Source organism: Stylophora pistillata, chromosome 10 (genome assembly GCF_964205215.1).
Source record: "Stylophora pistillata chromosome 10, jaStyPist1.2, whole genome shotgun sequence".
NCBI lineage: Eukaryota > Metazoa > Cnidaria > Anthozoa > Scleractinia > Pocilloporidae > Stylophora > Stylophora pistillata.
Window position 1 is genome coordinate 10,787,569 of NC_142528.1, and position 24,375 is coordinate 10,811,943.

General features: G+C 39.8%; 1 protein-coding gene across 1 annotated transcript in view; it reads right to left on the bottom strand.

Moving 5' to 3' along the window:
- Nucleotides 1–24,375, bottom strand: part of LOC111321615 (uncharacterized) — a 31,152-nt gene that overhangs the window by 3,588 nt on the left and 3,189 nt on the right. The window contains exons 3-36 of the mRNA XM_088734695.1: nt 22,662–22,689; nt 22,122–22,281; nt 21,476–21,568; nt 20,913–20,976; nt 20,224–20,322; nt 18,912–19,012; nt 18,738–18,780; nt 18,410–18,505; nt 17,779–17,897; nt 17,224–17,376; nt 16,879–16,965; nt 16,246–16,329; nt 15,624–15,788; nt 14,744–14,861; nt 14,273–14,367; nt 13,435–13,518; nt 13,175–13,296; nt 12,132–12,201; nt 9,662–10,284; nt 8,858–8,972; nt 8,310–8,465; nt 7,922–8,008; nt 7,700–7,761; nt 7,466–7,610; nt 6,890–7,102; nt 4,782–5,093; nt 4,023–4,175; nt 3,688–3,855; nt 3,453–3,533; nt 2,855–2,941; nt 2,217–2,555; nt 1,131–1,421; nt 740–828; nt 31–154 (exon numbers count right to left, since the gene is read on the bottom strand). Coding sequence (XP_088590821.1) covers nt 31–154; nt 740–828; nt 1,131–1,421; nt 2,217–2,555; nt 2,855–2,941; nt 3,453–3,533; nt 3,688–3,855; nt 4,023–4,175; nt 4,782–5,093; nt 6,890–7,102; nt 7,466–7,610; nt 7,700–7,761; nt 7,922–8,008; nt 8,310–8,465; nt 8,858–8,972; nt 9,662–10,284; nt 12,132–12,201; nt 13,175–13,296; nt 13,435–13,518; nt 14,273–14,367; nt 14,744–14,861; nt 15,624–15,788; nt 16,246–16,329; nt 16,879–16,965; nt 17,224–17,376; nt 17,779–17,897; nt 18,410–18,505; nt 18,738–18,780; nt 18,912–19,012; nt 20,224–20,322; nt 20,913–20,976; nt 21,476–21,568; nt 22,122–22,281; nt 22,662–22,689 — 4,826 coding nt within the window. The remainder of the gene's footprint in view (nt 1–30; nt 155–739; nt 829–1,130; nt 1,422–2,216; nt 2,556–2,854; nt 2,942–3,452; nt 3,534–3,687; nt 3,856–4,022; nt 4,176–4,781; nt 5,094–6,889; nt 7,103–7,465; nt 7,611–7,699; nt 7,762–7,921; nt 8,009–8,309; nt 8,466–8,857; nt 8,973–9,661; nt 10,285–12,131; nt 12,202–13,174; nt 13,297–13,434; nt 13,519–14,272; nt 14,368–14,743; nt 14,862–15,623; nt 15,789–16,245; nt 16,330–16,878; nt 16,966–17,223; nt 17,377–17,778; nt 17,898–18,409; nt 18,506–18,737; nt 18,781–18,911; nt 19,013–20,223; nt 20,323–20,912; nt 20,977–21,475; nt 21,569–22,121; nt 22,282–22,661; nt 22,690–24,375) is intronic.

Here is a 24,375-nt window from a genome sequence, read left to right on the forward strand (position 1 = left end):
TTCCAGCAGATCACAATTCTTCCCACATACCTGCATATTTGCCCGCTTGCATTTCTCCAACAGCAATTCGTTCTGTGTTCTTTCCTCCTCGATTTCCTCTTCCATTTGAGCGATGCGGGCATCTTGTTTGCGCTTCTCATCAGCACTTAAGCCCCTGGAACGCAAACAAAGAAAGTTGAAGGACTGGAAGGAGAGTCTTGAAGGAATAAACAGGATGGTTTGGTCAAGTTTTCCATTTACAATTCAAACCAATGTTCTCCATCCCTCGTATTTTTGTTTCTTCTCAGTACGTTGTAGTCATTTTTGTCTGTGCTTACTTTCAGGATATTTTTTTTCCTCTCTAGCTGATGGAAGCTTTCTTCGATGCAAAAAGATTTCCTGAAATTTTGTGTCATGGGCAAAACCAGGCGGAATTCGCGACATCTGAAGCGACTTTAAGTCAGATGCCTTTTGGTATTTCTCCTCATCAGTTCCAACAACATGAATGATTTAAGACTTCATCGTAATTCCGTCAATATGCGCTACATTTAGTGCGCCATTTTATCGTGTCAAAAAAAAAAAAAATTTACCACGGCCAGTCAGAAAAAGTGGTAACACCACAAGAAACTAATGCGAACTACAGGTACGGAAATGAAAGTAGTTGACCCCTAGCGAAAAAGTCGCAAGTGGTCCTAATATTTAATCTAATGAGCTGACGGACAAGAGTGTTGCTTCTAGTTCTACGCAGTACTAATGTTACCTGCTATGAGTTACAGTCGCAAGTTCTTCTGCCAATTCGTCTCTTTCCGACTCTAAACTCTTTCTGGCTCGTTCGGCAGCAGCAAGATCCTAGAATTTAGAAGGAATGATGGTTCTGTCATTTTATACTACAATTTTACCAACAAAAACACATTACACTTAGTTCTCGTCCTGTAAGAGAAGAATGAAACACTCGTCTAAATCTCTTAACATTTCATACAGATACTCGCAAATTTCCGAATCCAATTACCCAATCACCAAACAAGACGGAAACTCGTCACCACTGAGGTCAGTAACAGGCTATCTGAACAAACTTCGGCGGCGATTAGAGTTGTCTCAGATTAACTTTGGAGAAGGTCAAATCAGTCATTATTCCTCATACAACTCCGTACCTCTTGCATTTGTACGTAATCAGCCTCCAGCTGCTTAGCTTTCCTCTCGTTTTCTTTGGCTTGTTCAGATATCTCGTCTCTCGCTTGCCGTGCGTCGTCCAGATCTCTCTGAATATCCTTCACCTGCTGTTGGTATTTCTTCAGTTGACGGAGGCCGTCTTCCTTTACACGGTTGGTTGCTTCGAGTTGTTCTTCCAGTTCAACTATGTCCATCTCGATCTTCTTCTTGGCATTAGCAGCGCTAACTCTGCCCTTACGCTCTTCATCCAGTTCGCTTTCAAGTTCACGGAGCTGGAAAGGCCAAGGCAAAAGAATAATCATTGACATGTTCAACCCTTAAACTTCCAAGATCTGAATGCCAATTCTCCCTCTAGCTGTTATACATTTCCGTGTCCCTTAGTTGCGAGAATTAAGTGTTCGATCAAGATAAACCATCTCTACCTCCTGATAAGGCTGTGCCTTCTCATTACCTGTTTACTGGATGTTGGATGGATATTATGGGGAGAAGTTAAATGTTAATAATTTCAAGAAGTTAAAGTGTTAAAGCGCTTTCCGATTGAGTGTCGCAAGACCAAAAGTTAAGTAATCACATGGAGCCAATGAGAAGAAAGGGAAATACCTTTAAAGGCCAAAGAGAACCAAAACTAAAACCGACTAAACTGCCTAAAGCGCGGGAAAACGAGTGGTGGAGTAAGTTTGCATCAGGGAAGCGCGAATTTTCAGGACCAATCACAGTGCGACTGAAGTAAAGCCAAACCTAAGCAAACCCGGATTGCTTTGGATAGTCAGTTGAAAATTGCTCTTTACATTTCTTAATTATGGTAAGATAAACCCCCCGACCCATCCCTTCCCTCCAGCTCGCGCAGAGCCTGATCATTTTGTGTATTCTCGACATTCTTCTGCTGGTAAGGTTCAACTTCGTGAAGAAGAGTTATTTGTATTTGTAGTTATCATCTCTGAGAATGAAATGGTGAAAACATGGAACGGAAGACTAAAGCAATCACAGTTTCCTGTTCACATTGTGGTTTTTAGTAAGATTTACCTCAACTACGTTCCCTTAGTAATCGTTGTGAAAGCAATCCCCACCTGTTTGAGCAACGCTTTCCTCTTCTCTTCGTTCTGCTCGTCCCTTGCGGCCAGTTCTCTATCGAACTGAGCCTTGGCGGCTTGCATGTTCACCTCCATCCTCAGTTTAGCATCTTCGGTGATCTGCAGCTCGTCCTCGAGTTCTTCGATCTGTTGTTTTTTCTCTTCTAGTTGTGTATCTAATAACCGTTTGGCCTTCTCCAACTCGTGCACGTTCTTGCCGAAGTCATCTTTGCTTTCCATCATGGCCTCAAGTTCATTTTGTGCACTCTTGCGGACTCTTTCAGCATCAGCAAGCTTCTCCTGAAGCTCCTCTAGTTCGTGCGTCAGAGAAATAACCTAGGCAAATGATAATAAATAGATGGTTTAAGTAGTAGTTCATTACACCGTGACACACTCTGGGATCTGGTTGTCATACAGTTTGTTGCAACGATAGAGAATGCGCAGTGATGCTTTCATGAGACATCAGCCCCAAATAACGCAAGTTTAGGGACGTAAAAATGATACATTAGCAGAAGATTCCTACTTGCTGATCAGTTCTGTTGCTCTGCTCACCTGCCTACCCAAAAAGTTATCGTTATTATACAAATAAATGAAAGGTTGATCAATGAAAGGACAACTGGAGTTTAAACACAAACCTTTGTTTCATTCTGTCTGGCGTCTCGTTCAGCATTGTCTCTTTCCATAGCGTTCTTCTCAGAAACAGCTTTTTCTTCCGCGAGCAACTGCAAAACAGAAAATAGACACAAACAATCTCTACCTCAAATCTGAAGAATTAACTCTAAATTATTTTGTTTCATTTTAAGTCCGGATACGAAATCCTTCTTGGCTATCCTGTACTCTGAAGCATTTTCACGAACTCAAAGCTTTACTCTTTAAAATGAATGTGGTTTATTGAGGGCTCCTATCTATCGAATCAGGACTGCCTAACACTTAAACAGCTTTCATAATCGCAGGGTAAAAAGTTAGTCTCCTATGGCATCCAGGCTCTGCTGTAGCAAAGCCCACACTACGCTATAAGACGTGGTTCTAAACTTTACGGCTGTGGACAAATCTCCAAAACTGGACGGCTCAAAGCTTCTTGGTACTTTTTTCAAATTTTCACTGTCCTCTTGTTCTTAGCTCCATCATACATCCTGCCTCTTCCACGCAAATCTATATTCTTACCGTTACAAGACAATGACGGAAAGCAAAAGGGATCAAGCAGCGCGCGAGCAATTCAAAAGCTAAACCAACCTGATCAAACTTCCTCTGTTTCTTCTCTAGTGCACTGACTTGTGCCCTCTCCTTCTCCAAGTTGAGTTGCACATCGTCGACCTGTTTGAGAAATAGTTAAGGTTATAATCTTTATTGTCTGCAGTTCACAACCCTTCTAGGAGCGGATTCTTTTCATACAGTAAAAAAGTTAGAATAGATAGAAAGCGAATTACCAATCAGATCAACAGTAAAAGCAATAACGTCTATTACTGACCTCATCTTGCAATCGTTTCCTAGTTTTCTCCAATTTGCTGTTAGTGGCGCTCAGTTCATCCACACGTTGTTGTAGCGTTTCGAGTTCTCGTGCCATTTTCTTCTTGGACTGATCGGCCTCTTCGAGAAGTGCAGAGCGATCATCCGCCAGTTTCTTTTGTTCTCCGACCTGATAAAGTAAAAAAACAAGAAGGTATTTTGCAATCCAAATTGCAACGGACGAAATTCTGAATGATTAGTCTGTTTGGCACTTGGGCCAAACATCCAATGACCAATGATAAATCTTAACACTTTTCCCAGAAGTAACTCAGCAATGGAGATCCTTCCTTCACTCACTTGCGCTTGAACTTGAGAGAGGGTCTTCTGAAGCGCGACCTTGGCGTCCTCTTCGTCATCAAGTTGATCTTGCAGACGACTTATTTCCGTCTCAGAATCTTTAAGTTTACTGCTGAGTGAAAGTTTTTGGCGGGTTTCATCTGATAAAGATTCCTGAGAAATAAAAGTTCCTTAGCATTAACACAAAAGTTAAGAACTTCTAGGTAACTTGTTATATATTTCTTATCATCTTCTAAGTTACAATCACACCTAGGGAATATAACACCAACCAAGACACGAAGCAATTCGGAGCCATGCGTGGGAAAACCTGAAACTGGCGTGGAGCGCGAGAAACAGGTTCGAAGCGCAGGAAAATTTGAAACTGGCGTGGAGCGCGAGAAACAGATTCCAAACGCGGGAAAACTTGCTACTATTAACGAACGCGAGAAATTTGAAGCCAGTGACAAGCACAATGGACTTACCACTTGGCTAAGCGCGTGAAAAGTTCACAACATCACGAACAGTTTTAACGTTGCCCCAGATTAACAAGGAAAAACTAAATCAGCGCACCTTTGCTATGACGGTCACTGTATTCCTTTTCAGTATCAATGAGCAAGCTGAGGCAACTCATTCGGAAAAAAGTGCGGTTGATTTGGATAAAAATTGACAATAATTAATTGAATATGGTAAACACTTAATAGGGTCAAACCATAAACACGAAACACTGCAAATTCCCCTCTCTTGGGCAACTTGAGGTCGCGACAAATACTACAATTTTACCTGTGTTTCTGCGAGTTGCGAGTCACGCGTGGCCACCGTTCTCTCTGCAATCGAACACTTGGATTCAAGTTCCTCCACTAGAGCGGATGCGGCATCCAACTCTTTCTGCAATTTAACTGTAACACTTTGTAGCTCAGTGACGTGGCGCTCATCATCAGTGAGCCTACCGTTCGCCTCAGCGATTTGGTTTTCCAACACTTTGACTTTGCGTTCAGCCTCAGTCTTGCGACTGCTTAATTCCTCCACTTCGGTTTTCAGTTGAGTGTTGCCTTCCTCTAAATGCGCCTTAGCTCTTTCAAGTTGAGCTCTGCCCTAAGAACATGACAGATAGAACATTCAGCGGGTTAACTCTTTCACTCACAAGATCTCACTAGTAATTCTCCTTATTAAACGACTCGGGCAGTCAGAGAGTCAATAACTAAAATCAACCAATCAAAATGCTCCATTGCCGGTCCAATACGGGCACTGTCCCAAATGATACCACAGTTGTGTCTCTTTGAACTTCAGTCGTATAATAAATCTCTTATTAACCAAGCTTGCTCGGGACCGTACTGGAAGAATATCGGCCCTCGGTCTTTTATGTACGGACCTCGGGCCGATATTCTCCCAGTACGGCCCTCGCGCTTGGTTAATAAGGTATACTTATTGTCTGCCATTCAATTCTTATGAATAAAGGCTGATAGTTTCTAAAGAAACTGTTTGGGGCTGCGTCGGTGGGGGTGACGAAATAATTTGGATATATGAACAAAGTTGAATTGGTAAATTAGCCACCGTAACGATTACAAAAGCTGACGGTTCGAGCGTTAGCCCTTCGTCGGAGCGAATAGAGGAATTGTGGGTTGTGTGTGCTCTTTTAAAGGCAGAAAATGAAGCTAGGCTATTGGTGGGAACATGGCAACGAGAAAAACACGAATAAATTAGTGGAATGAAAAGCGTTCGTTGATCCCTGTAGGATTTAGACTGCCAGTTTGAAAAATGAGCTTTTGTTCAAGAAAACAACCTGGCAGTCTAAATCCTACAGGGATCAACGAACGCTTTTCATTCCACTAATTTATTCGTGTTTTTCTCGTTGCCATGTTCCCGCCAATAACGTAGCTCCAATTTCTGCCTTTAAAAGCACACACAACCCACAATTCCTCTATTCGCTCCGACGAAGGGCTAACGCTCGAAACGTCAGCTTTTGTAATCGTTACGGTGGCCAATTTACCACATCAACTTTGTTGATATATATTTAAATCATTCAATTCTTATGATGCCAGTATGGAGAATTTGGTATTGGAGCCAATTGATATTCACTTTTGTTTATTCTTCTCACTAGTCTCCTTGATATTGCATTGAGAAATTCTATCTTGGTCACACTCGCGGGAGTTGAATGGTTCAAGAATAGAGTGTGCGAGGTATGTAAGCAGAGTGGATAAATTACGAAAGGAATTCATTCAGCGAGAGTACCTAAGAGAACCACAGAGCTATGATTTCGCAAGTAAATATTCATGGAATAAAGTCGTTGTGCGTTGATGTCATAAGGTGGTTTCCCAAACATTTCGGCGTGTAAAATCAAAAGGCCAAGGAAAACGCAATATTTCGACGCCACCCCTTGCAACATTGTTGGATCATGTTGTTAGATGTTATGAAAGAACTAACCAAACGCACTCAACGTCTTACAACATCCAAAAATGTTGCAACAAAAATCATTTTCAAACTTGATCCAACATCATCCGACAGCTTGTAACAGGGTGGCCAAACGTGTGCAACACGTTGCGCGCAACAATTTTTTTTTTAGACTCAGGATTCGAGATAATTCGATTGGCCTGTGCAGAAATAGAGTTGTCCAGGATTTGCACCAAAATCCAAAACTTCCCCTTCCTTTTGTTATACTTTAACACGGAAAACAATACCTCTTTGGTTCTTCCCTTGTTCTCAAACCTTGACCTCCTTTTCACACAATGTTTCAAGAACTTAAGACTCTCAACGAAACGTGCACTTTGAACTAGAATCTGTTTTGTTTTAGCCCTCCCGGACCTGTTAGAAAGACTTCCCAAGCCTCAGACTTTCTTCCAGCAAATATACACAAAGAAGAGAATTTCTTAAAGAACACTAGAAAATGCTACCTTTTTGACTGTCTCTAGTTGTTCGTTCAGTTCTTCCACTAATTGAGTATGTTTCTGCCGAAGTTGTGCCATGGCGGCCTCGTGTGCCACAGTTTCTTCGTCCACGCTCTTTTTAAGTTTCATCAGCTCTTCTTCTCGTTTGTTCCTCATGTCTTGTGCAGCAGCAGTGGTGTCGATCGATTCTTCGAGTTCCGACTTGAGAGACTCCAATTCCTTAAAACAAAAAAAAAAATCAATAGTTTGAAACTAAACCCCTGTGTTACAAAATTACAGCAGAAACAGCAGTAGCAAAAGTACAGTACAAGAACGTAGTCAACGAAACCTTAAACATCTAGATTTGGCACTAAAACGTCATGATTGAATTTTAACCTCAATTAACACCATGGTAGCTTCCTTCTTTTCCCACCGGTAGAGCACTGGCATATTAATCGGAAGATCATGGTTTAAAATCGATACGGAGCATTCAAAATTTTTTTTTCCCCGAGAATTCTTATGTTACCAACTGAAACCGACAAAGTTTGTTTTCCCGAGGGGCTGGAGAATAGCGCAGTCTAATCATGTTTTTTTTTTTCCCACCTCTCCGAGTTCCCGTCGTTGCCTCTCAGCCTTTGTCCTCGCATTTTTTTCGGCCTCCAAGTCCTCCCTCAACTCTTCCAGCTGGTTGTCAAGTTCTCGTTTGGTTTTCTCGAGCTCGCTTCTCTTCGCAGATTCTTCATCAGCCCTGAATGAACCACAAATCAATCGTTAAATCTACATTATTACCACAATGTACCCTTTTTCAAAACAGTCTCGCTATGATAATATTTATACCTGGCATTTAGGTCATTCAATTCCATGTCTTTTTTGTGAATGGTCGCCTCCAGATCTTGGATCTTAAACACAAAATAAATGTTACTATATCGGTGAAAGAGAGCAAAACCAAAATAAATCCAGATTCCACAAACGCTTACTATCAATTTCCTTCTCCGTTTTACATAAACGCATAATTTCAGTGAACATCAACCACAATAAATGACGCGACTCAGTTCTCACCGTTTGTTTGGCTTCTTCAAGTTGGTGGTGGACTTCGGCGAGTTCAGTCTCTAACTTTCGGCGGATTTTTTCCATTTCTTGCAAAGCCTAACAAGACATAAATACAGGATATCAAATTCTGGAAGTCATTTTCAATCGAGTATCGAAAGTAATCATAGATTGCATTGGTTTTGACAATCGACACACAGTATACGTATGCACTTCGGACGTATCACTACACTTAACTTTCAAGTGATGACGTACTCATACGTCATTTAACACTATCTCATGATTCCAAGCGAGTATATATTTCTTGACTGTTTTTCCATCGCTGGGACATTTACGTCGAAAAAAAAAAAAAAAACAAAACAAAACATCTAATTCACCTTCGGACCAAGTCACCACCTACCTTTTCTGTATTTCGCAGTCGTTCTTCTAGATCTGAAATGAGGGCTTCGTGTTTAGCTTTCTGTTTGGCCAGGCCCTTCGCTTTCTCTTCCTCGTCGACCAGAGCTTGATTTGTCTCCTGTAACTTGTCTTCTAAGGATTTCTTCTCTTTCGTCAGCTGTTCGAATAAAAGCATACCTTGTCAGTAAAGAATTAGAAGAGTTATTTTCTCCTTGTAAGGAAAAGATGTCACATTATACTCCAGAAAGAAGAGTGTTTATGACAGATTACTACACGATCTAAAAGTACTGATTTTTCTTCTGCAAATTACTGCCTGAGGTAAAGTCTGTTTAAGAGCCAAGTGGCCCGTCTGGCCGGTTACCCACCTGCATTAAATTCGCCGGTACCCATTTTATTCTCCTGGGTGAAGAGAGGCACTGTGAGAGCACAGTGTCCTGCCTAAGAACACAACACAATGTCCCCGACCAGGGCTCGAACCCGCACTAACCATGAGGCCACCGTGCCTCCACAAACTACTGTCTAATTACTCTCAAGTAGTCAGAAACATACTTTAGAATTGGAGTCTTCCATTAAAGTCAGGTCTTCCTCTTGTTTCTTTAGTTTGGCCTCAACGGAGACTTTATCAAGCTGGAGCTTTTGTCGGGCAGCTTCTTCCTCTTCCAAACTGCACAGGAGAGGCAAAAAAGGAAAAACAAAATTACCATCGCGAAACTGTAGGGAACACCCACAACTGTGGTCTAGCCTTGTTTTGATGCTTTAAACAGGGTTGACCTCACTGTGCCTTTTTCCCACCCCTCCACCCCCCGAAGAAAACTTTCCCTTTTAAACAATGCGAAAACCTCTCCTGCTACAGGACGCGCACGTACGCGTTCACTTACGAGTTCCCTGGGGCTCAAAGGTAGAGAGAATTCTGGCAGGGCCTGGTTACAACACCAGGGAGTATTCAATTTTCTTCACCATCGCACAATCGCAGTTACAACTGTGCTTATGTTTCTTACTGTACCCTTTCACCCCCTAAGAAGGACTGGCGACTGATTTCTCTCTTCAATATCACCCCTGAATCACAAATTTAGGTCAGGAGAATAAAGGAAACGATCACCAACTAAAGAAGCTCTTGATTGTTAAACAAATTCTCATAATCAGTACCTTAGGAAATATATAAAGAACAGTATTGACAATATGCATAAACGCGTTAGCGTGTAAAGGGTTAAACCAAACGATTACACATTTTGAATAGCTGGAAGGTCATCTTCCCGCATAACGCGTGATAACTCCTAATAAGGACTCCAACCGCCCGTCGAACCCTTCTTCACACCTCCTCTCTCGACCCAGAAAAGTTTAAAACAGACATACCTATCTTCCAAGTCTTGAATATCCTTCAGTAATTTCTTCTTCTCTTCGGTAAGACCAATAACCTTCTCTTCCTCTTCGTCGAATCGCTCCATCTGATCGTTCAACAAGTTTTCCAGCTCCTGCTTTCGGGTCTGCAGCCTCTGACGCATGTCATCCGCCTCTTGGAAGGCGTCGCGTTCTCTGTCGAGCTGTTCTTGCATGATGGCATTTTCCTCAGAAACCTGGCTGAATTTCCTCTCCAGATCGTTGTACGCTGCTTCAGACTTCTCCAACTTCTCTTCGTTCGCTTTCTTCAGGTCAAGGGCTTCGCGAAGCGCTTCGTCCGTCCTGGTCACGTTGAGCAGCGGCTTCACCTTCGTGAACAGGCGCCACCACTGCCAGTTGCGAAGTTTAAGGTAGCTGAGGCAGTTTCGTTGAATAACGCGAATAGCGCTCAGTTGTTGAACCCGCTTGTTATATTGCCTTCTTGCGATGTTTCCACGGCAGTACGCTTGGAAGACAGTGATGATCTCTGTCAGTTTCAGATCACGTTCCTCCTCCAAGTGCGCCAACACACCAGCTCTGAAGAAGATCTTGGACTGGCCGATACGATAAGAATTCGTGTCCAGCTCAAGAACCTCCAGCTAACGAAGAAAGCACAAGAATTGTTAGAACTCTTGAGAAACATTTTAATTCCTAACAATATTACGGGTGCCCTATTTATAGTTTACAACATTACCATACACAATGAACTTTAACTAGTACAGAGTAATGCCACATACAACACCTCATTCAGTCCCTGGAACAGCGAACCTATGGTGCGGTTTTAGTAAGAGTTGCTTTTGAACTATATAGTAAAAATTAAACTTAGATATTCAGTGCTTATTTTCTCTTTTCTTTTCCTCCTAGAGAATGCTGGACGCTCCTTTTCTTTTAAGAACATAAAAGGAGTGGTGAACGGTCAACCGCTTACCACAGCTCGCCGCCTGTAAACGCTACACGAAGTTTTACTTTCATGCGGAACGACAAAACGCCTATCACTGGCTAGTTTTATTTTCACATTACATTTTTTTAAAATTACCAAACTGGCGACTACTGACAAAGGCAAAGTTACCAAAAGGCACCAGTTAGATCAACAGTAAACATGAGAGTGACCCGATGAGGATTTAGGGCAAAAAAGAGCAAACTTACTTAGGCGCAAGAAAAGTGGAGACAAGTCGCCATAAGCGCGGGTAAAATGGATTGACGAGTCGCCCTGTGCATGAGAAAAATGGAATGACAAGTCACCCTAGCGCGAGAAAAATCGAGTGACAAGTCACCTTGAGCACAGGAAAAATGGAGTGAGAAAGTCACCTTGAGCGCGGAAAATGGGGTGACAAGTCACCTTGAGCGCAGGAAAAATGGAGTGACAAAGTCACCTTGAGCGCGGGAAAAATGGGGTGACAAGTCGCGATTTGTTTTAGTTTCGTTGCAGATGTTCTCGACCAATCACAGCCATAAGTAAAGCAACTGAATGCAATTCCGTATTCCTTTCAACAATCACCTGAAGATTGCCCTAAGAAGTAGGATCGCTTGATGAAGAGAGAGTAGAACAGGTAAATCGACCTATATGGGCGGCCGTCACCACCAAAAATACAAGGATGTTAAATAGATCAGTAAATACAAAGATGGTTTAAGGATCAGCTGCAGAATAGCATATTTCGATGTTGTAGCAAATCGTCGAACTTGCTTGTGGCGTGACGTGAAGGCTGAGCTATTTAAAGCAACGCTAAACCGTGTGTGTGTACGCTGTAGCATTTGACATTACGCTGAGCTATTTCACGCAACACTACGCTGTTTGTATGTACGCTGTACCATTTGACATTACGCTGAGCCATTTCGCACAACGCAACACCATTTGTGTGTACGCTGTACCATTCCACATTACGCTGAGCCTTTTCACGCAAAGCTACATTGTTTGTATGTACGCTGTACCATTCGACATAACGCTGAGCCATTTCGCACAACGCTACACCATTTGTGTGTATACTGTACCCATTCCACATTACGCTGAGCCTTTTCACGCAAAGCTACATTGTTTGTATGTACGCTGTACCATTCGACATTATGGTGAGCCATTTCACCCAAAACTACACCGTTTGGGCGTACGCTGTGCTACTCCGTATTAACCTGAGTCATTTGACGCAAAGCTACACCGTTTGTGTACTGTATTGCAAATGAGTGCTAGACAATTCGAAATTTAGCTGGTCCGTTTCACAATTTCATGTTCCAACTCGACATGGGCAACTAGAACGTTTATCATTTGGCTAAACTATTTATGTTTAGGGTGTTCTGTTTCATAAAGGAAACCTAGACTGTCTATAATTTGGCCATGCCATTCCTGTATTAGCTATGCTATCCTGCAGCTGATCCTTAAACCATCTTTGTATTTACTGATCAGTCTACTCAACATCCTTGTATTTTTGGTGGTGACGGCCGCCCATAGACCTACCATCTTCTGGCAGGCTTTTCGTCCATCCATAAAACCCTTAGGGATGACTCCTGGTGTCAGCAACTCATATCTGAGGAGTAAAGAGAAGTGCATGTAATTAATTTCTCTATTGAAGTGAGCCCAGTTCAAACGCCGGATCTCTAATGTACGGTGCACACCCCATGGGGAGTCTCAAACAATTTGGCACAAAAGATTTTATTTATGTACAGCGAATTATGTAAAATACGGCGACTTTTACCGTGTAATACCGCTATAGTAAGATTCTCAGTCATGCGCCGCTACCCCTCTTCAATCAATATTATAACATAACCAAAGTAAAGCGCGCGCTCTGAATGGTCAATTTAGCGTCTCCCATTTGCCCATGGGTGTACGCTGCTGACGTGAGCAAATGCAAAGACTATTTTTCCGCGCGCGCTTGTTTTTTCTGGTCACGTAATATTTGTTGAATAAAAGGGAACTCTTTAGCTACAATGTATTAATGTTATGTTATAAAACAAATGGTAAACACCACAGCGTACACTATTGAGTTATGGATGCACTTGGGAGGTTTGCTAAGCACTCAAGAAGCTAGAGTCGCTCTCGGCTATCGCCTCGAGCTACTCTTACGCTTCTTTCGTGCTTAGCAACCTCCCGCGTGCATCCATAACTCAATAGTGTACGCTGTGGTGTTTAGCATTTGTTAAATATGGACCAGTGTCATTATCTACACAACTGCGCTCATACCCCTTCCCTCACCCAACGGTTACGGTTTATTATTGGTTAGGGGAGGGGTGGGTGCAATGTTTCCCAGACACAAGCTTTGAACCAATCGTTTCGTTATTTTCAATGACGATCCCATCATAAGGCGGGGCGTTATTTTCAGGGTGCCAAAGTGTAATCTAACTATTTTCGGCGCAGCAGACGAGAGACAAAGCGCCTCACACGAATCGGAAAAGTTAAGAAAAAAATATCATTTCTACGGTTGCAGGGCATACTTCGTGGCATCACGGCAACACGCACCTATAAGTTTTTACGATTCAAAATTAAATTAAGGCCTTGCATACCTCTGTTTAAATTCCTGAAAAGGCATCCTATTCGGGAAACCCTGTCGACAGATTCGAATTCCTTCCAGGACACCGTTACATCTTAGCTGGTCCAGTACAAGTTGCGCGTGAATCTTACCAGCCTAGGGAGAGAGAGAAAGAACATTTCTTTTCCATCAACGATTTTATAATTGATATGGTAATTGCCTTCACTGTTTCAAAGGCTGCAACTTTGAAGAGCATCGCCGCTTAACCAGCCAAAAGATTCAATGAATACTTACTTTTTTCTCATGATTTGGAATAATACACCGCACAAAGTTGGGATTGGTGTTGTGAAGAACCACCATCAGTTTGGCCAGTTGTTCCTGAAGATACAAACATCAGTTTTGAAACAAATGCAAAGAACATCGCCGCAGTACGAAAAAATGCAACAAGTGTACAGGCAAGTTCCAAGTTCTAATAACTCTTCTTTTAAAAATGGGGACAAGTGTAAAACCTATCTTGAAACTACAACAAATCGGCTCTTTCACCGTGAAACAAGCACTCATAAAAACGTTGAACAGAGAAAAGAAAAATCATCTATTCTAACATAACCAAAGTAAAGCGCACACTCTGATTGGTCAATTTAGCGTCCCCCATTTGCCCACGGGTGTACGCCGCTGACGTGAGCAAATGCAAAGACTATTTTTCCGCGCGCGCTTGTTTTTTCTGGTCGCGTAAGATTTGTTAAATAAAACGGAACTCTTTAGCTACAATGTAACAATGTTATGTTATAAAACAAATGGTAAACAACACAGCATACACTATTGAGTTATGGATGCACTTGGGAGGTTTGCTAAGCACTCAAGAAGCTAGAGTCGCTCTCGGCTATCGCCTCGAGCGACTCTTAGGCTTCTTTCGTGCTTAGCAACCTCCCGCGTGCATCCATAACTCAATAGTGTACGCTGTGGTGTTTACCATTTGTTAATTTGAAATGCACAATAGAGATATTTATTTAAGAAAGATAAAAAATTATTCAAATTCAAACACAAATAAAGTAACCAAGAGAAAAACAACTACTAGTTAAACAGCGCGTTGTCGTTTCATTTAGTTCCCCAAGTACACGTATTCCCTACAAACCTTGTAAAGCTGGCTGACAGTTCGGAACATTCCCTTGCGCACTTTACTACCAAACGGAGTTTCACTCTGGTTTGCGTTCATGCTGACAATGTTCTCTGTTAGAAAGCAAATCGCAAAGAAATTTTGTTCACTACAAAGAAACAGAACAGGCACGCTCTAGAACAATCTTTTTCGGTCAAAAATTCTGCGTTGCGAGTCTAGCACTCGATGAAGAACTAAGTTGATAGTACGTAAAATCATAACGTTATTCATAGGGAAATACAAAGTATATTCCTTGCATAGAGCTCAGTTAAAGAAGGCGGAGTCTCAAAGAGTGCAAATTAACTTCCTCCCTCCCTTCCCCCTCTTGTAAAGGCCACCCTCTCTCCCCCCCCTGGGAAATTTCTACCTGCTCCCGTATCGTGAGGCGCCCGATTTAACCAGAGGTGGGCGAGTTATTTCATGTGCCATTCAGATTCAGGGGTATCTTACCTGAATCTTTCCATAGAAGACCCACAAAATTATCTGAGGAATTCTGCAGCAAAGATATGATGTTGTCGTTGAGTGGATCCATGTTTTTCATGAGCCACTGATTGCAGTTGTAGTCAACCTGTATAAGAAAATGGGCAAAATAAGGACATTGGTGATCTATTAGATATTTTTACTTGCACGCCTCCAGTTTACACGTCAAGCGTACATCATTAACAAGTAAAAATCCTAAGAAACCTCGTTCACAGCCTCCTCTCTTCCTCGATAGATTAAAAAATTCCTCAGTTGTTAAATCAAAACGGATTTGTATTTGTGCGAGTCAATTAAAGATTTTAACTGGTAATATCAACCAAGTTGAAATCGTAAATTGGCCACTGTAAAGACTTAAAAAGTTGACGTTTAAAAAGCTCTGACGAAGGGCTAACGCTCGAAACGTCAGCCTTTCAACTCTTTACGGTGGCCAATTTACCATTTCAACTTAGTTGATATTACCAAATTACCTTGTTACCCCCACCGACGCAGCACCACAGTTTCTTTAGAAACTTACCCCCTTTATTGAAAGATTTTATCTACTTGATTGCAAAAACAATCGATATAATTTTGCTACAAGAGGACCTTCCACCTTCGATGCAAAACTTGATCAACAAACTTAAAAATTGGAGATTTAGACCATGGGCAGGAGTGTCGCGAACGCGATTTTTCTTTATTCTCAACTGAACACAACGATTTACACGGAGGAAAAAAATCCTTCTTTCCGCACATGGTCTGAAAGGAGCGGTCGCTAGTTCTCGTGGAGTGGTCGCTCGGCCCTCCGCGACAAGGAGAGCAGTGTTGAACTCGGCAGGATCCTCCTAAATACTGTAACATTTAAGATACAACTTACCTTGCCAGCATAATGGATGACTGTGAAATGAGCTTCAGAGCGAAACTCTGGGACCTTGAATTTCTGGTGTTTACTGTGCTCCTTGATAACTTTGTCCGCAAATGACTTGTCTGTGGCTTTTGGAAACCAGCATTCTTCATCTAACAGAGCCAGCAATCCCATTGGCTGTGAATAAAATATCACAACTCAATGAGGTACCCTTTGACTGTTGTCAGATCAGGTTGACCTTTGGCAGGCCCATATATGGGCTTCACTGAATGGTCAAGAACAACAGAATCAGCTGCAGTGCAGACAAACAATTTTGCACAATTAGATTACCCTACAATTAGATTTTCCTCTTCCTAAAACTCGATTTTATTTTATCTTAATTAATTTTTTTTGTACATATTTTAAATTCTTATATTTTCCTGTGGTAGGCACCCCACATGGGTCTAAGTGTCCAGTTCATGCCCATCCCTTTGGGCTTTAATTCTTTATGTTTGTACATTTTAATTTTTAGATCTTACCCATTAAAGCTTCACATACATACATACATACAAAACAAAGCGGGTTATAAATTAAAGAAACTACACAGCACAAATGCCAAATGCGAAAAACTCCGCTTTTTGCAAAACAAAGTCACCTTCTCCAACAAATCAATGCATGGTTGCAGATCCAGTCCAAAGTCAATGAATTTCCATTCTATTCCTTCCTTCCTGTACTCTTCCTATCATTGAAAATTAAATCAAACCCAAAATCACATCAAGTATAGAGGCAGAGGTTTCATTAAGGGCCAGGCACTGGGAAAATTGACCACTTGTAAGAACAGTTTTGCCCACCTGGTTTGACCATCTGGAGGAGAATTTATCTTACAAAGAAGTTCAGTTCAAAACGTTTTGCCTGCCTGTGAAAACCAGTTACCCTCCTGCTGAAAACATTAATGAAACCCCTGTATGGGCACTGACTGTTCAATATTATAGGACAAATTGTAATAAGGACAAAAAAAAAATAATCCCTTTTAGGTCATGTAACATCAGACAAAAAAGACATCGCAATAGGCCTCTGAAAACACCACTATGCTTACAACTCAATTTATTGTTGCTACGATTCACACAAATTCAAAGCAAGACAAACTACAAAAAGATCTACAGGTACTTGAATGTCTTGAACAATATATCAAAACTCTGATATCTTTTATCTTGAGCTGAAGAAAGTCAAGTACAGCTGAACTAAGAACATCTAGGGACACTCGAAGAAAAAAAAAAGGAGACATTACCTGTTCCAGAATAAACATTGTGTGATTGAAAAGCTGTTGCAGCTTTTCATTGGTATAGTTGATGCAGAGCTGTTCAAAAGAGTTCATCTAAAAGAGAAATACATATAAAACTGTTAGCAAATAAGTGAGTGAATGCCACACATACAAGCTCTTGATTGTTTGACAAATTCTCCTTGCAAGTACCCTGAGAAATGTATGAAGAACAATTTGGAGAACTTGGTGTAAAATGTTAAGCCCCTGAACTTACTGTAAAATTCTGGATTTATATCACCAGTTGATACTAACTCAATTCATGTTTTTTTTTTTAATTCTAATTCTCATGTCATTTCCTGGGACATAGCTCACCTGGAAGATTTCAAATCCCGCAATATCCAGGATGCCAATAAATGAAGCTCCTTCTCGCTTGGTTCTGTCCAGGGATTTGTTTATCCTTGACACAATCCACTTGAACATTCTTTCATAGAGAGACTTAGAAACAGCCTCAATAGCAAACTCTGCCTGTAAAGGAAAAAAAAATTTCAGGTTAAAAAAAAAAAATTGCTCAAAACTAACAATTTAAAATATGACGAAAATATCAATACAATGTCTGTTAGTTTATATCTTATTAGTTACAACAAAAGGAACAAAAAAGAGTTCCAGTGTACTTAATAGTTAACTGCATGTATTATTCACTGAAGTGGAGGTGAATGATTGTTTTAGTAAAAACTACACAGAAACCAATATAATTAGTTTTTTTGCCAATGTAATGAGAAATGGTCAGAAATTTAACTTGTGGCTTGCAATTTCGTTGAATTTCTCTGAATTGGTGGTCAATAAACATACACTTTATGGAAATATCATAAAACAAATAAGTGTCAGCTCACTTCCAGTTAATCAAAGTTTGCAAACAGAATTGCTTACTTGGGCTTTTGTTTGAGCCTTCTGTACATAGTCACGGCCAACTTTCACTCTTGGTCTCAACACAGCCTTGGAAAATTCCGTAACGGGAATTCCAAGCAAATGGCAAACTTTCTGAGCAACTGCAAGCAAGAGGGAATACACCACAATCATTTTGTCAATCACTAATCAAGAAAGTTCAGGGTTTGGCAATCACAATGGAATTTGACCTTAAGACATAGCTCTGTTTGTTTGTATAGATGGCTGTTGTTGAGGGAGAATTACGAATTGGGTTGCAATGTTTAGGTAATAATAAAAACATTTCTTTTTTTGTCAACAGGAGAGAAAAGCATAAAGTGCAAGTGCTGATATCTGAGAGGATTTTATAATGAATTGAAAACAAGGGAATGATGAATTCTTCCTCTTAATCCTTGAACTACCAGGATCTGATTGTTAATTTTACCCTTCTAGATGCTAGACATTTTCTTGTAAAGTAACTATTAGAATTTGGTGTTAGATCGAGATAACAACTCCAACCTGATTAGTTTGAGTATTCTCATTACCTGTTTGATGGATACTGTATGGATATGGAGGGGAGAAATTACAGTTTAATCACTTCTTAAAGGGTTAGACATATCCTGAAAGAAAATCTAACCTTCATTGCTTGGCATCATAGCTTGTTCTGAACTTCTCTCTTGCTTGAAAGCCATGTTGCCAAACTGAAGAACAGCAGACACTACACGGAAAAGGGCTGAAGACAACAGAACAAACATCAAAAGAACTCATATTGCCTACACTATACAAAGAAACACACACACACACACAAGTGTAGACACAGGGGCCTGTAGGTCACCAAGAACCTTGAAGCCAGTTTATTGCAAAACTGTAGCTGTAAGTATATAAACAAAATCTAGTTATCTTGGTGATATGGTGACACAATTAGACATTTGCACATAAATATTTAGACAAAATAAATGGTTCACCATTAATGTCATCCTCTGGAATTCCCATATCTCTCATACAAGTCTGAAAAAAAGGAAAAATTATAATCATTAGCCAAAGGTATCTTTGCAAAGGTCAGTGTAAACAGCTCTGGTGTGTCTTGAGGGGAAGCAACTAGTTCTGTAAGGCTACATTTACAGTACTACATCACTTACCAAAGAATCCTGGAGGTCTGCGGCATCATCCCAACCACTTACTGGTAAGTTACCATTGCTCAAGTAATTATAAGAGCTTGCGTCCTGAAAAAGCATGTCCGCTGCAATAAACAATGTGGATGTACTTCATACAAACTGCATACCTTCCTAAACATTTCTTTAAAATCAATGGTGCTATTGCAGCAGCAGTTATGGTTGAATAAAGCTTGTTAGCTTTTAAGTATATGAAGCCATCCTTACTAATGATACATTTCACTGAGTTTATTTATTTTGTATCTTATTTTTTTTTTGGTTAACTGCCTTAGTTTTTTCCTTTCACTCATGGCCATAGCAGCAAAGAATACCAACAATGGACGTAACTTCTTGGTGAATAGTGTTTTGGGCTGTTTAAAATGTCACAAAATGGTAATAAGGAAGGAAAAGTGGAAAAAAAAATTATGGTGGCTGAACGCAGTTTTTGATACCTTTGTTTCTTTCACCATTTTCTCTAAAACCCTTGATCTCTTGGTCACCAAAACTGGCAGCAAGCAAGTTAACAACACAAACTTTGTTTTTTTTTATAGTTAAGCTGACGTGTGTTGTTGCCATGGTGACGTGAATAGATAAACAGGCAATTAAAATTGGTTTTGTTTATTTTTAGAAAATCTAGTCATTAGATTTTCTTTATAACTTGCATGCAAAAAGCTTGTTACGATACTCACAAGTTACCATTTTGCTAACAATTTAACAGAGAGATCTTTAAATATCCCTTGTTGAAGGTTCACTTGATTTTCTAGAATTTCCTTTGTTTAAAATCAATTTTCTTTCAATACTCCAGTTACTTATTTCCTTAAGTATTTTCGTGCCAAATTTCATGAAATTCTAATGAGTGGTTCTCAAGAAATAGGCATATTTCTGAGAAAGCAATTTTCCATTCAGTGGCAATTTTTTTACTTACTACGCATGCGCTGCATTTAACTGCTGAGTGGGTTCTTTCAATAACAATGAAAAAGCTGAGAATTGCTGGGTTCTTTGCACCGTCAACTTTTCTAACATGTCTTTTTAATAAAACATTAAAGCCATCAATACACTGCGCCAACTATAGAGAAAAATAGCACAGATAGTGCGGGTACATGTTGAGTAAATAAAATGACTGCTCTATTGACGGCATGTTTGTTTTTTACAATCCTTGTGTGTGCGCTGAATTGCATCAGCAAAAGTGCTCACGAAAACTGTGTTCAGCCACCTTAACTGTGTACCTGATTGTAGGTCACAAATCGTGCCCTAATAGTTTCCTCTCAGCTTCATCATTTGTTAACCATCTGTTTCTTACCTTTGCTCTGTTTGTCCAATCCATTGAGGACTTGGTAGAAAATGTGAAAAGACCTCTCATTCGGCGTTTGTCGTACAGCACGTGATTTCTCAAGAAGGTCTTATCACGAGTAAAGGATAAATAACACATGAACCTTGTAATACATACATACATACTTAGGTTAATTGACCACTCCCCATAGGGGCTTTTCAGGGCCAATGCTGAGCAACACCCACCCATCTCACCCAGGGGAGGACATCCACCACACAGTAATCTCGTGCATAGAAAAATAACGTCTCCTACCCCTAACCCTGCAGGAGACGGGGCCTACGGTTTATTCGTCCCCATCCGAGAAGACTAGAATATCTATCCATTTCTTGAGAGAAAGGTAGCAAATTCTCCACGCTTATTTTAAGACCATGACTATTGGTCCGGCCGGGGCTTGAACCCTTGACCTCCCGCGCAACACAATCCAGTGCTCTAACCATTTGAGCTAACCAGGAGGTGATTAATGGCCCATCTCGCCAAAAAGTTTTCTGAGGCTCAGCCATAGAGCATTGAAATCACTGTAAAACCAGAAGATTTTGGGAAACTATGATGCCTAATGGGAACATGCTTTTTTCTTTGTGCCATGCCTGTAATAAATTCCTCATAAGAGACGTTATTATCACATCTTTGGTCATTTTAAAGACAGGATTTTTAAAGGATACAAGATTCAATATTAGCACCAGCAATGAATCCTGAAGCATCAAAGTTGATTCTAATGAACTTTCCCTGCAATATCAAAATCAAACATGCAAACTTAAGCATTGATTAGATCCAAGAGATACAAAAAATATACCATACAAACCCTGTACCTATAGCTACACAATAACATCTAACAGCTTATTATTACACGACTCGGGCAGTCAGAGGGCCAATAACTGAAATCAACCAATCAAAATGCTCTATTGCCAGTCAATATTCTCTCAGCATTGGACCGGGCACTGTCTCAAATGGTCCCGAATGATACCGCACTTGTGTCCCTTTTAAATTCAGTCTTATAATATATCTCTTGTTAACCAAGCGCGAGGGCCGTATTGGGAGAATATCAGCCCTCGGTCTTTTTTTGTACAGACCTTGCTGCGCTCAGTCCGCACTGTCAAGACCTCAGGCCGATATTCTCCCAGTACGACCCTTGCACTTGGTTAATAAGATATATCTATACGACAGAGTCATATTAAATGCTTCAAGTTCTCACTTCAGCTAGTTAGGCTCTATTAGGAACACTCACAAAACGTGACGAGTTGTCATTCTTTACTGTCTTTGCATTTCCAAAAGCTTCCAAGATGGGATTAGCAGCAAGAAGTTGCCTTTCCAACTCCACCTGCAAGAATAAAAACAAGTCTTCTTAATCTAATAAGCTCCATCAAGGTTGGACTTGTATAAAAGCAAGACAACCTTGAACCAATAAAATTAAAGATTAAATCTAGACTTTATAAAATGGAAGTTAAAAATATAATGCTCTATTAAACTACAATCAATTCTGCATAACTATATGCATGTATTCTATATTTGGTAAGTTCACCAAATGCATTCTTTTTGCCTTCTGGGGTTTTTTTCCCCTTATTTTCGTTTGGAACAGAAATTATGTTTTACAAATCATATGCATTTAAAAGATAATTAATAAAGGCGGGTAGTTTCGAAAGAAACTGTTTGGGGCTGCTTCCGTGGGAGTAACAAAATAATTTGGATATATCAACAAAGTTGAAATGGTAAATTGGCCACTGTAACAATTACAAAAGCTGACGTTTCGAGCGTTAGCCCATCGTCGGAGCGACGAAGGGCTAATGCTCGAAACGTCAGCTTTTGTAATCGTTACAGTGGTCAATTTACCATTTCAACTTTGTTGGTATATCCAAATTATAAGAGATAATTACCTGGCTGCCAGATACTCCAACCTTTGTGCTAACAGCTGAACTAGTTGAACCAGATTTTTTTGGAGTCTGAGCTGTTTTGCTGTGTGAGTGACCAGCCACTGTTGCCAAGTATTGGATCACTTTCTTAGTATTCTCTGTTTTCCCAGCACCTGACTCTCCCCTGTAAAAAAAGGAAAAAAAAAGGAATCAAAATGTGAAACTGGTCATCATGCAAGCAGCCAGCTCTGTACTGATCATAGAGTATAGTTTTAGCCAGGGATTACAAATACACAACAGTCTACAAAGTGTAGGAAATGAACCCACACAACAGAGAAGCTATCTGTACAGTGCTTATTCAAAAGGAAAATATTTTTCTTCAGTTATCAATAAAAAACCTTTCTTCAAAACTTCATTGTTCCTATTGGCTCACATGTTGATTGACCCACTGGGCTCTCTTAAGAGGAATCACTCAATCATGCAAAAACTACAAAATTATATTTTACTACAAAATTATATTTTACTACAAAATTATATTTTACTACAAAATTATATTTTACTTACGTGCAGAGAATTGATTGGTTTTCACGGTCTGAAAAAAGTAAAAATTATAATGTTATACCCAGTGGTTAAATAGCCATCAACTGTTTGGATTAAGAATGCGTTCTAGTGAAAAAAAAAATTCTCTAATAAAACTTTGACAAATCAAATTGCAATTTACTTCAAATATTAAAGCATGTAACTTGAAAAATTTAGCAGCAAGATTAGACAAAGACCTTCATTTGCCCTATGTTTTGTATGTGAAATTGAACACATTTGTGAAATAATGTCTTAATAATTCAACTGTCTGAATAACTGATTTTAAAAAAATGGCACGTACATTATTACACAAAAGCAGGAGCCCATTACCCGGAGCTTCCATCTTCCATACTGACCCTCTGAGCCAACCCTGTCCTGTATCTTTCTATTTTTAAAAGCACCTCCCACCGCGGTTTTTGCGTGTGTTTTTATAATAGCCAATCATACCAGAGCCGTCATCTCAATTGTGTTACGTCTCTATTGTGTCACTTGCAGGCCACACGAAATTATTTCAATAACGGCGGAAAGCACAGAAAGATTAAAGAACCCCTGAAAATATCTCAGTTCTAAAAATAAAAAGATATGGGACAGGGTTGACTCAAGGCCACAACTGAGATGGAAGCTCCGGGTAATGGGCTCCTGACAAAAGCTCTCTGTTTCTCAAGTAATATCTTCATTCTGTACTTTGATCAGGTTTTTTTTTGGGTAATTTAACAGAGAATCTTTGACAGATGTCTCAAACCAAACCAAGCTAATTCCCCATGTTTTGAATGTGTTGTAGCAACTGAATATACAACCATCATGAATTTTTTGCATAAAAAACGGCACCTTCACAATATTGATTACTTCCAGCATAAGAACTTTTTGGCATGATTGTAAAGGAAATACCAACCAAACTAAATATTATTCAATGTTGACTGATTTGAAAGACCCTCATGGTTTCACAAAATAGCCAAAACATTCTACAAAAATGCTGCAGAGGATTAGAGATAATGAAAACTAGACTTAATTAAAAACAGATAATTTGTATAATTTTTGAGATTAAGATAACACTATACATGTCTCCACCAATATTCAAGTGTCTGAATCACTAACATAAACATAACTTTGTACAAATACATGTAGCTGGTAAATTGAAGGAGCCAGAACATGTCCAAGCAGAGACCAACTGATAAGAACAAATATGGTAAAGTTATGCAGTTTCCAAGAGTCTAAACAAGACTGTCTGACAGAAATAACAAAAGATACTTAAAGTATGTTTTTAGGTAAAACATGACTCAGAAAATTTAATAATTAAGGAATTTAACTTCAAGTTCAAGAAATCAGATACTGGCTTTCTTTTTACTGGATTTTAATACTTGTCATTTGTAGTTAAATACAATACACTAATAGTTACTCTAACTTGAAATTTTTTCGATAAGGAACAGTTCCAAGTGAAAAGTTATTTTTGGCAAAACAATTACATATGGAACTAATACAGATAAAAGAAACTGGGTGATAAATATAGGTTGAGATGTTCTTAAACTGATCTTGAAAAGTTTTCTTTGTTTCCTTTGAAGTAACATTAGTTCAGAAACTAGAATTTGTTCATATAGGTGACATTTACATAATATGTTTACAAAGAACCAGGAAGGATGTTTTTTTTTTTAAAGACAATTTTATAAAGCAGAAAAGTGCAGTACATTTATACCCATGTAAA